Genomic DNA, 11,594 nt, shown 5'->3' with positions numbered 1-11,594 from the left:
AATAATAATCGTGAACAGTTAGGTGAAAGCATAGTTTAAGGCCTTGAAACAAGTCACAAATATAATAATAATAATAATAATAATAATAATAATAATAATAATAATAAGTCAGTAATTTTAAATAAAACCAATCTGTGTTTTAAAATAATCACTTTTGCCGTTTTAAAAGACGTACGTAATAAGAAATAAATAAAAATACTAATTTGATTGATATCGAATATTTTTTCAAAATTGTTTTAAATTTTTACAATTACGCGTTACTATTTTCTTAAGCAGTAATGTATTTAATTTGCGAATCTCAGTGTTAATGACCTCTGACATTGACCTGAATTATACTACTGTCACTACATAAACTGCATAGACGCATTTAGGAAAGTTAAAACAGGTAATACTTATGTACATCCAAAATAAACAAAACAGCAACATTAAATAATGAACAGTTTAAATTTAAGCTAAATCTGATCCTGTTTCGAATGCTTACAAAGAGCATCGGAGGTTAGTCTCCACTGTATTGCCACCTCTGAAAAGCCGATACTGCCGGTTGACTTCACACTTGGTATGATATGACGGAATGGTAAATGGGTAAAAAACAAATTGCCATGGTAATTCAGTGAAACGGGTGAAATGTCTTTATGTAAGGTAAGTGTAACCTAGTAAGTTAATTATTTAAGTGTTTTGTGATGGTAGTGTATTTTTCTGCTTTCGTTTAAGCTTTTGTGTAAGATGAAAAAGCATGGATACAAGTCAAGAAAAAGTTGATATGGTTACAGTCTACTTTTTGTCGGGACAAAACATGCTATTGCAAGAATACGATACGAGATGAATTATCCCAACCTATAGGTACCAAATAAGATGTTTGTATAATTGGTTCAACATTTAAGGGATTATAGGAGCTTTATACGCCAATACGATAATGTTGGAGTGGAATAAGCTAAGAGAGTCAGAAACTTAGAATCAGAAATTTTAAACGTCGTGGAAGAGAATCCTATTACCGATAATCGAAGATTAGCCACAAGGTTTCAAGTATATCATATGCCGTAAAAATCAGGTGAGTAAACAGATTATTTATTTATTTTTGAGTATTTCATTTATTATTATTATTTATTTATTACTGTTTGAGTTTTCTGTTATATTACTTGTTAGGTTTCATAGTTTATCATATTTGAAAGAATTATATTTTTTTGTATGTGTGGTAAAATAATTTATAGATATTTACTTACCCATCACAAACCTCTCCCTCTAGTTTTATTTCAATCTTTTCAGATATAATATCATACTGCTCGTCAATGTTTTTAAATTTCTCCGGCACATCCTGACTGTCTTCTTCCGGTTTTACTTTAATTTCTTCGGTTTTAACATAAAACTGTTTATCTGAACTTTTGTATTGTTCCTGTGCATCAAGGCAGTTCTTTGCAAAGCCACCATGAGTACGAAGCGAATTAAAACATGGTCCGCATATAACAGGATCCCTGGTAGCGTTGATGTTCTACAACAACAAAATTTCAGTGAATCTCTGTTACCTTTTTAACTGAAAAAACCAATCCAAAAAAAAAAGAACAAAAACCAAACAAAAAAGTTTGCACATTACAATTATTTGTCTAGCAACACATTTACACAATTCTATGATTCTGACAGACATGAACAGTTCCAGCTTACGATTGGTGAATGGAGTCCGATATTTAACTTTCGTTACAAATCGACCGAATTAAATAATGAAGGTACAAAATGCCCTTCATTTGTGTCACAGCAGACGGTCTAATTTTGTGGTAGCTAGATGCTCTTCACTTTCGTACTGATATGTATCTCATCACACTGCAATTTAATAGTGTTGGTCTATATATATATATCGGCTTCTATTATGAATAATTTTGTTGGCTTGTAAATGGGTTAAGGGTGGAGCAACGGGATTAGCCCTCATATACGCATGTAAAATAATTGCACCAGGTATTGACAAGTAAACCTCTTGCTTGAAATATGCGAAGGGAAATCTAACAGCATGCCATACAAATTAAAAAAATTTAAAAAAATAGAAATAATCAATATAAATTAAATGTTTCAATGTTTTGTGAATAAAATTCAGTTTTTTCTTAGGATATTAAGCTAATTGAAACAAATTCAAACATGTTTTCTAAAGGTCTTATCAAGTGAAGTCAAGCAATGTTCTTCAATACCAGAAATCTAGGTATCTAGGCAAAATGGCCTCCATGGCTTTGTTGGCATATGCTTATTCTTTTGTCAAAATTTTCCTTCACCGTTTTGTATAAATGCAGCTGAATTTCATTGATGTAGCTTCAAAGCGTGGGTAGTCGTGGTCTTGTTGAAATAAACCTTAGACTTTAAAAAATCCCAAAGAAAAAAGTCCAACGGCGTTAAATCATATGATTTGGACGGCCAATTCTAATTACCAAAACAGAAAATTATTATTAATTATTATATCATGTGGCGATAGCGAGCACCATTAACTGTTATTGCCTGACCAGCCGTATTATCAAAGAATAGCCCAATGATGCCTCCAGCCAAAATCCAAACAGTGACATGTGGATGCATTTGTTTCTCAACAATTACTCGTGGATTTTCTGAATCCCAAATGCAACAATTTTGTCGATTAACGAAAGAAGATGTGCCTCATCTTTGAAGATGATTTTGTTCGAAAAATCAGCATCCAATTGTTCCATAACCAATTTAACGAACTCTCTTCGCTCTGCGTGGCTTCAGTTCTTGAGTCAGTTGAACTTTGTAAGCATGAAGATGCAAATCTTTCATGAGAATACGCCGTAGAGCTTCTCAAAATGTCCAATTCTTGACCACGGTGGCGAATAGATGATCCTGGACTCTCAGCAATACTCTCACCAACTCCTTTAATGTTTTGTGCTGAACGGCTTATTGAAGGACGAAGAGTGTTTAAAATCGCTAATCAATTCAGTCTCTCTAAATTTTTCAATTAATCTCAATACAGTTGATGACGTTGAATCATTTTTCCGACAATATTTTGTACGAAAATTGGGAACTGGAACTACTAAACCTTTATTATTTTAAAAATAATGCTCAAAATGAAAACAAGTTGTTCTTTCATGCTCTATTTTTAATAACCCTGAACAATGAAAATTTCGTTTTATTTAAATAAAATATTTTCTGTTGAGAAAATCGTCTACAGAAAGCCATTCTTGAGAAAAATGTCATTATTTGCAGGTCTGTACGTTTCGGTTTGGGTAGCAGTGTCGCGGAATGAAATATTTGAGATCAATAGGCTATGAAAACAAAATGTTCATTGCTGTGGCTATCAGGGAATGTCATTATTGTCATGTCTCTTTAAGATTCTTATCACTCCACACTCCACGGGTTTTCATTTTCGTTCAAACAGACGTTCGGAACTTCAGGTACATGATTTATCATAAAATATGTAACTAGTACAGACCCTGCAGCCTAATGAAACATAATAAATAAATAAAAGTTTGATATTTAGTGATTTTGTAAGTGTATGTGTTATAGAATTTCATTTATAGAAAAAACTATCTCTACACATACAAATATTTTCTCGAGGAGTCCTTTGAAATATACTTACAACTTGTGGTATATATGTTCCAACTATGCCAATGTCAACTTCATTTAATGACACAAATCCGGATGTCACCAACTGAAAACATAATCGACAAATCCTCTGGTTTTCCGATATATCTATTAACTGAATATTTCCCTTCTCTCTTAGATAAACTTCTTTTAAATCAACCACGGACACTTTACTAACATCAATATAAGGAAAAATAATATCCTCGGTTTCAATACAAGACGACTTAAAATTAAAAGCGTCAAATAATTTTATGGAACATGCTTCACAGATGAAATGTTTGTTTCGTTCGTCCAAATTCTGAAACAGAAGCGTAATTAAAGATTTAAGGGATGCCGAAGTCGCATATGTAGAGACTGATAGCTACAAGTATGTAGCTGATTTTTGATATGTTTATACTTATGTTGGAAATAATGTTACGTCAGTATGTACGCCTCACACACATTTATATCTAACTGAACGTAATGCCTATCAGAGCATAAAGATAAAACCTTTAGTGCAATGGCTGNTACTTACCCATCACAAACCTCTCCCTCTAGTTTTATTTCAATCTTTTCAGATCTAATATCAGACTGCTCGTCAATGTTTTTAAATTTCTCCGGCACATCCTGACTGTCTTCTTCCAGTTTTACTTTAATTTCTTCGGTTTTAACATAAAACTGTTTATCTGAACTTTTGTATTGTTCCTGTGCATCAAGGCAGTTCTTTGCAAAGCCACCATGAGTACGAAGCGAATTAAAACATGGTCCGCATATAACAGGATCCCTGGTAGCGTTGATGTTCTACAACAACAAAATTTCAGTGAATCTCTGTTACCTTTTTAACTGAAAAAACCAATCCAAAAAAAAAAGAACAAAAACCAAACAAAAAAGTTTGCACATTACAATTATTTGTCTAGCAACACATTTACACAATTCTATGATTCTGACAGACATGAACAGTTCCAGCTTACGATTGGTGAATGGAGTCCGATATTTAACTTTCCTTACAAATCGACCGAATTAAATAATGAAGGTACAAAATGCCCTTCATTTGTGTCACAGCAGACGGTCTAATTTTGTGGTAGCTAGATGCTCTTCACTTTCGTACTGATATGTATCTCATCACACTGCAATTTAATAGTGTTGGTCTATATATATATCGGCTTCTATTATGAATAATTTTGTTGGCTTGTAAATGGGTTAAGGGTGGAGCAACGGGATTAGCCCTCATATACGCATGTAAAATAATTGCACCAGGTATTGACAAGTAAACCTCTTGCTTGAAATATGCGAAGGGAAATCTAACAGCATGCCATACAAATTAAAAAAATTTAAAAAAATAGAAATAATCAATATAAATTAAATGTTTCAATGTTTTGTGAATAAAATTCAGTTTTTTCTTAGGATATTAAGCTAATTGAAACAAATTCAAACATGTTTTCTAAAGGTCTTATCAAGTGAAGTCAAGCAATGTTCTTCAATACCAGAAATCTAGGTATCTAGGCAAAATGGCCTCCATGGCTTTGTTGGCATATGCTTATTCTTTTGTCAAAATTTTCCTTCACCGTTTTGTATAAATGCAGCTGAATTTCATTGATGTAGCTTCAAAGCGTGGGTAGTCGTGGTCTTGTTGAAATAAACCTTAGACTTTAAAAAATCCCAAAGAAAAAAGTCCAACGGCGTTAAATCATATGATTTGGACGGCCAATTCTAATTACCAAAACAGAAAATTATTATTAATTATTATATCATGTGGCGATAGCGAGCACCATTAACTGTTATTGCCTGACCAGCCGTATTATCAAAGAATAGCCCAATGATGCCTCCAGCCAAAATCCAAACAGTGACATGTGGATGCATTTGTTTCTCAACAATTACTCGTGGATTTTCTGAATCCCAAATGCAACAATTTTGTCGATTAACGAAAGAAGATGTGCCTCATCTTTGAAGATGATTTTGTTCGAAAAATCAGCATCCAATTGTTCCATAACCAATTTAACGAACTCTCTTCGCTCTGCGTGGCTTCAGTTCTTGAGTCAGTTGAACTTTGTAAGCATGAAGATGCAAATCTTTCACGAGAATACGCCGCAGAGCTTCTCAAAATGTCCAATTCTTGACCACGGTGGCGAATGGATGATCCTGGACTCTCAGCAATACTCTCACCAACTCCTTTAATGTTTTGTGCTGAACGGCTTATTGAAGGACGAAGAGTGTTTAAAATCGCTAATCAATTCAGTCTCTCTGAATTTTTCAATTAATCTCAATACAGTTGATGAGGTTGAATCATTTTTCCGACAATATTTTGTACGAAAATTGGGAACTGGAACTACTAAACCTTTATTATTTTAAAAATAATGCTCAAAATGAAAACAAGTTGTTCTTTCATGCTCTATTTTTAATAACCCTGAACAATGAAAATTTCGTTTTATTTAAATAAAATATTTTCTGTTGAGAAAATCGTCTACAGAAAGCCATTCTTGAGAAAAATGTCATTATTTGCAGGTCTGTACGTTTCGGTTTGGGTAGCAGTGTCGCGGAATGAAATATTTGAGATCAATAGGCTATGAAAACAAAATGTTCATTGCTGTGGCTATCAGGGAATGTCATTATTGTCATGTCTCTTTAAGATTCTTATCACTCCACACTCCACGGGTTTTCATTTTCGTTCAAACGGACGTTCGGAACTTCAGGTACATGATTTATCATAAAATATGTAACTAGTACAGACCCTGCAGCCTAATGAAACATGATAAATAAATAAAAGTTTGATATTTAGTGATTTTGTAAGTACCTATGTGTTATAGAATTTCATTTATAGAAAAAACTATCTCTACACATACAAATATTTTCTCGAGGAGTCCTTTGAAATATACTTACAACTTGTGGTATATATGTTCCAACTATGCCAATGTCAACTTCATTTAATGACACAAATCCGGATGTCACCAACTGAAAACATAATCGACAAATCCTCTGGTTTTCCGATATATCTATTAACTGAATATTTCCCTTCTCTCTTAGATAAACTTCTTTTAAATCAACCACGGACACTTTACTAACATCAATATAAGGAAAAATAATATCCTCGGTTTCAATACAAGACGACTTAAAATTAAAAGCGTCAAATAATTTTATGGAACATGCTTCACAGATGAAATGTTTGTTTCGTTCGTCCAAATTCTGAAACAGAAGCGTAATTAAAGATTTAAGGGATGCCGAAGTCGCATATGTAGAGACTGATAGCTACAAGTATGTAGCTGATTTTTGATATGTTTATACTTATGTTGGAAATAATGTTACGTCAGTATGTACGCCTCACACACATTTATATCTAACTGAACGTAATGCCTATCAGAGCATAAAGATAAAACCTTTAGTGCAATGGCTGATCAACATAAGCAATAAAAGATTCTCTAAGCTTTGCCATAGTATCTACAATCTATGTTACGTTCAGTTAGTTTTTGAGTTAAGTTTAGTTAGTGTTAACATTTGAACAAGCATTCCTTTAAGTAATTTTTAAATGAGCAACATATATCATTTGTTAGATGAATGATACTATAAATATAAAAGTAACTTTAGTAACTTGTTCTTACCAATTTTGGTAAAACAATTTCCAGAACGTCCTTTAGGGCTTCTCCTATTACCTGGCAACTATCATTGTCTACACTATTTATACACAGCCTGCAAAACATTTTTTCCAAGTTTTCTGTTTGCAATTTTTCCATTTATCAGGTATTTCAATCCTCTCTCTTCTAAACAAAACAATAAACAACAAACTATAGACCTTATAAACTCCTGAAACTGGACTCGGCCAACTGTCATTTTGCCCACATAAATGGCAATCGCTCAGACGTGTGCGAGAGAGATAGACTTAGTAAGGGCTTAAGCCTCGTTCACAGATTTTCGACTGCAGCGCGTACATTTAATTCAACCAATCAGCTAGGTGTACTCGATTCCTTACCCCTTTTTTCTGTTGGGCCGTATTCAAAGACTTTATAGAAATAATATAGAGACCAAAAGACAATAAATTTCATTTTTTCCAGTAGTGTAGGTATGTAAAAGGGTTTATTATATTACTGGCCTAATTACAGTACAATATTTGAATTGTTTATTTAGCTATAATATTCCAAAAAGTGTTTATAGTGCCTTATATATAAATAATAATTTCCTCATATCGTAAACTCGATCGGTTAAAATTACCCCCCATATGGCACAGGGGGGGACGACGACCACAAGAGGTCGCGTCCTGCTCAATTACCAAGACAGACACGACGACTTGACGATACTCGGACCGACAGAACCGACACATTACGGACCCGTAGGACGCCCCGACGTCATCGACATTGCCCTCTTAAAATCTANTTCATATCTCCAGGCTTTATTAAAAAAATTTAAAAAAATAGAAATAATCAATATAAATTAAATGTTTCAATGTTTTGTGAATAAAATTCAGTTTTTTTTTAGAATATTAAGCTAATTGAAACAAATTCAAACATGTTTTCTAAAGGTCTTATCAAGTGAAGTCAAGCAATGTTCTTCGATACCAGAAAACTAGGTATCTAGGCAAAATGGCCTCCACGGCTTTGTTGGCATATACTTATACTTTTGTCGAAATTTTCCTTGACCGTTTTGTATAAATGCATCTGAATTTCATTGATGCAGCTTCAAAGCGTGAGTAGTCGTGGTCTTGTTGACATAAACCTTAGACTTCAAAAAAGCCCAAAGAAAAAAGTCCAACGGCGTTAAATCACATGATTTGGACGGCCTCTAATCACAAATCAAATCAAACAAAATCAAAAACAAACTAATCATTCAAAAAAAAAATATCTTGTATTTTTAATATAAATACCAATCATTGTAATACTTATACTCTTAAAAAATGTATTTATTTTTGTGACGATTTTGTAAAAAGATAAGTAAAATGCTGTATAATTTTTCAGAATGTTTTAATTTAATTTTTTTTTTAATTTTTGAAATTTTCCCATCACAAAGAAACATTATTTATTGGTAGGTAATAATATTTGCCTACATTTGAAGACACCTCGAAATTGTCAATATGTGACTACTTTTATTGTAGGTTTCAGTCCAGGTTTTTTATTGAGTCGTAATCGAAATTTAGGAAATAAACAGTACATATGTAGATTTATGTCAAATAGAGGATCTCATTAGATCAGAAAGACAAATGTTTAGATCTGTACCGTTCATTTTTTGCATACTTGTTTACAATTCACATGAATTTAAATTAGCTGCTTTTGTATTAAAATGGCGGCCAGTTAGACTAGCTTGAAACTTGTTCTACACAGGGTGTCCGCAAATTTTACCGACGTTTCGACTGAAAAAAATTAAATAATAACTGTTTGTTTTTTGAGTTATAGATCTCCAAAGTTGTCAAAAATAAAACTAATTTAATTAATAACTTCATAACCCTCTTACCGATCGCGTTAAAATTTGGCACATTTATTTGGACTATTATGGCCTATTATATCTTAAAGCTTTAGTCAAATTAATATACTGGGTGACAGTTTTCTCCGGTTACCTCCCCTTTTAGCGGTCAAAACTAATTCAAGGGTTGTTGATGGGGTGGATTCCCGTGGCAACAAAGGATATTAATAGTTGTCATAAGTCAATATAAATATAATTTTAACGATTTACTTAAAATCCATTATGGCTTTAAGCTTGATAACGGAGAAATAATAAACAACTGATTTAAGGGTTTTTGATGGGGTGGATGCCGATGGCAACAAATAGTATTAATAGTTTTCATAAGTCAATATAAATATAATTTTAACAATTTATTTAATATCTATTATGGCTTTAAGCTTGATAACGGGGAAATAATAAACAACTGATTTAAGGGTTGTTGATGGGGTGGATTCCGGTGGCAACAAAGGGTATTAATAGTTGTCATAAGTCAATATAAATATAATTTTAACAATTTATTTAAAATCTATTATGGCTTTAAGCTTGATAATGGGGAAATAATAAACAACTAATTTAAGGGTTGTTGTTGGGGTGGATTCCGGTGACAACAAAGAATATTAATAGTTGTCATAAGTCAATATAATTATAATTTTAACAATTTACTTAAAATCTATTATGGCTTTAAGCTTGATAACGGGAAAGTAATAAACAACTGATTTAAGGGTTGTTGATGGGGTGGATTCCGGTGGCAACAAAGGGTATTAATAGTTGTCATAACTCAATATAAATATAATTTTAACAATTTACTTAAAATCTATTATGGCTTTAAACTTGATAACGGGGAAATAATAAACAACTGATTTATGGGTGGTTAATATGGGGGGTGGCTTCCGATGATGGGGAAGTATTGTTTTCGTTTACAGAAGTTACAATTTAGTTGGTAAAATCATTTTAAATACGATTAAACTTGATATTACGGGTTTTCATTTTCATTCAAACAGACGTTCGGAACTTCAGGTACATGATTTATCATAAAATATGTAACTAGTACAGACCCTGCAGGCCTAATGAAACATGATAAATAAATAAAAGTTTGATATTTAGTGATTTTGTAAGTACCTATGTGTTATAGAATTTCATTTATAGAAAAAACTGTCTCTACACATACAAATATTTTCCTGTGGAGTCCTTTGAAATATGTTTACAACTTGTGGTATATACGTTCCAATTATGTCAATGTCAACTTCATTTAATGACGCAAATCCGGATGTAACCAACTGAAAACATAATCGACAAATCCTCTTTTCCGATATATCTATTAACTGAATATTTCCCTTCTCTCTTAGATAAACTTCTTTTAAATCAACCACTGACACTTTACTAGCATCAATATAAGGAAAAATAATATCCTCGGTTTCAATACAAGTCGACTTAAAATTAAAAGCGTCAAATAATTGTATGGAACATGCTTCACAGATGAAATGTTTGTTTCGTTCATCCAAATTCTGAAACAGAAGCGTAATTAAAGATTTAAGGGATGCCGAAGTCGCATATGTAGAGACTGATAGCTACGAGTATGTAGCTGNGTCGACTTAAAAGCAAAAGCGTCAAATAATTGTATGGAACATGCTTCACAGATGAAATGTTTGTTTCGTTCATCCAAATTCTGAAACAGAAGCGTAATTAAAGATTTAAGGGATGCCGAAGTCGCATATGTAGAGACTGATAGCTACGAGTATGTAGCTGATTTTTTATACGTTTATACTTATATTGGAAATAAAGTTACGTCAGTATGTATGCCTCACACACAATTGTATCTAACTGAACGTAATGCCTATCAGAGCATAAAGATAAAACCTTTAGTGCAATGGCTGATCAACATAAGCAATAAAAGTTTCTCTAAGCGTTGCCATAGTAACTACAACAAGAATTCATTTTTCAAATAATTATCATTTAAATGTTTCTAAAGAAGTTCTATACAACCATCTATGTTATGTTCAGTTAGTTTTTTAGTTAAGTTTAGTTAGTGTTAACATTTGAACAAGCATTCCTTTAAGTAATTTTTAAATGAGTAACATATCATTTGTTAGATGACTGATACTATAAATATAAAAGTAACTGTAGTAATTTGTTCTTACCAAATTTGGTAAAACAATTTCCAGAACGTCCTTTAGGGCTTCTCCTATTACCTGGCAACTATCATTGTCTACACTATTTATACACAGCCTGCAAAACATTTTTTCCAAGTTTTCTGATTGCAGTTTTTCCATTTATCAGGTATTTCAATCCTCTCTCTTCTAAACAAAACAATAAACAACAAACTATAGACCTTATAAACTACTGAAACTGGAACTGGACTCGCCCAACTATCATTTTGCCCACATAACTGGCAATCGCTCAGACGTGTGCGAGAGAGATGGAGAGTATGGGCCTAAGCTTCGTTCACAGAATTTCGACTGCAGCGCGCTACATTTAATTCAACCAATCAGCTAGCTGTACTCGATTCCTTACCCCTTTTTTCTGTTGGGCCGTATTCAAAGACTTTATAGAAATAATATAGAGACCAAAAGACAATAAAATTCATTTTTTCCAGTAGTGTAGGTATGTAAAAGGGTTTATTATATTAC

The 11,594-nt window shown here is 32.7% G+C and overlaps 1 protein-coding gene across 1 annotated transcript in view; it reads right to left on the bottom strand.

The window, feature by feature from the left end:
- The window catches only part of LOC108915607 (zinc finger protein 92-like), a 16,443-nt gene extending 5,100 nt beyond the window's left edge, over nucleotides 1-11,343 (bottom strand). The window contains exons 1-4 of the mRNA XM_023456667.1: nucleotides 11,297-11,343; nucleotides 7,140-7,330; nucleotides 6,424-6,726; nucleotides 4,082-4,347 (exon numbers count right to left, since the gene is read on the bottom strand). Of these exons, the coding sequence (XP_023312435.1) occupies nucleotides 4,082-4,347; nucleotides 6,424-6,726; nucleotides 7,140-7,271 (701 nt within the window). The 5' untranslated portion in view covers nucleotides 7,272-7,330; nucleotides 11,297-11,343. The remainder of the gene's footprint in view (nucleotides 1-4,081; nucleotides 4,348-6,423; nucleotides 6,727-7,139; nucleotides 7,331-11,296) is intronic.
- Between the last annotated feature and the right edge of the window lie 251 nt (nucleotides 11,344-11,594).

This window comes from Anoplophora glabripennis, unplaced genomic scaffold (genome assembly GCF_000390285.2).
Source record: "Anoplophora glabripennis isolate ALB-LARVAE unplaced genomic scaffold, Agla_2.0 scaffold2063, whole genome shotgun sequence".
Classification (NCBI taxonomy): Eukaryota; Metazoa; Arthropoda; class Insecta; order Coleoptera; family Cerambycidae; genus Anoplophora; species Anoplophora glabripennis.
Note: the sequence above shows the minus strand (reverse complement) of the source record. Positions and strands in the feature narration are given on the sequence as shown.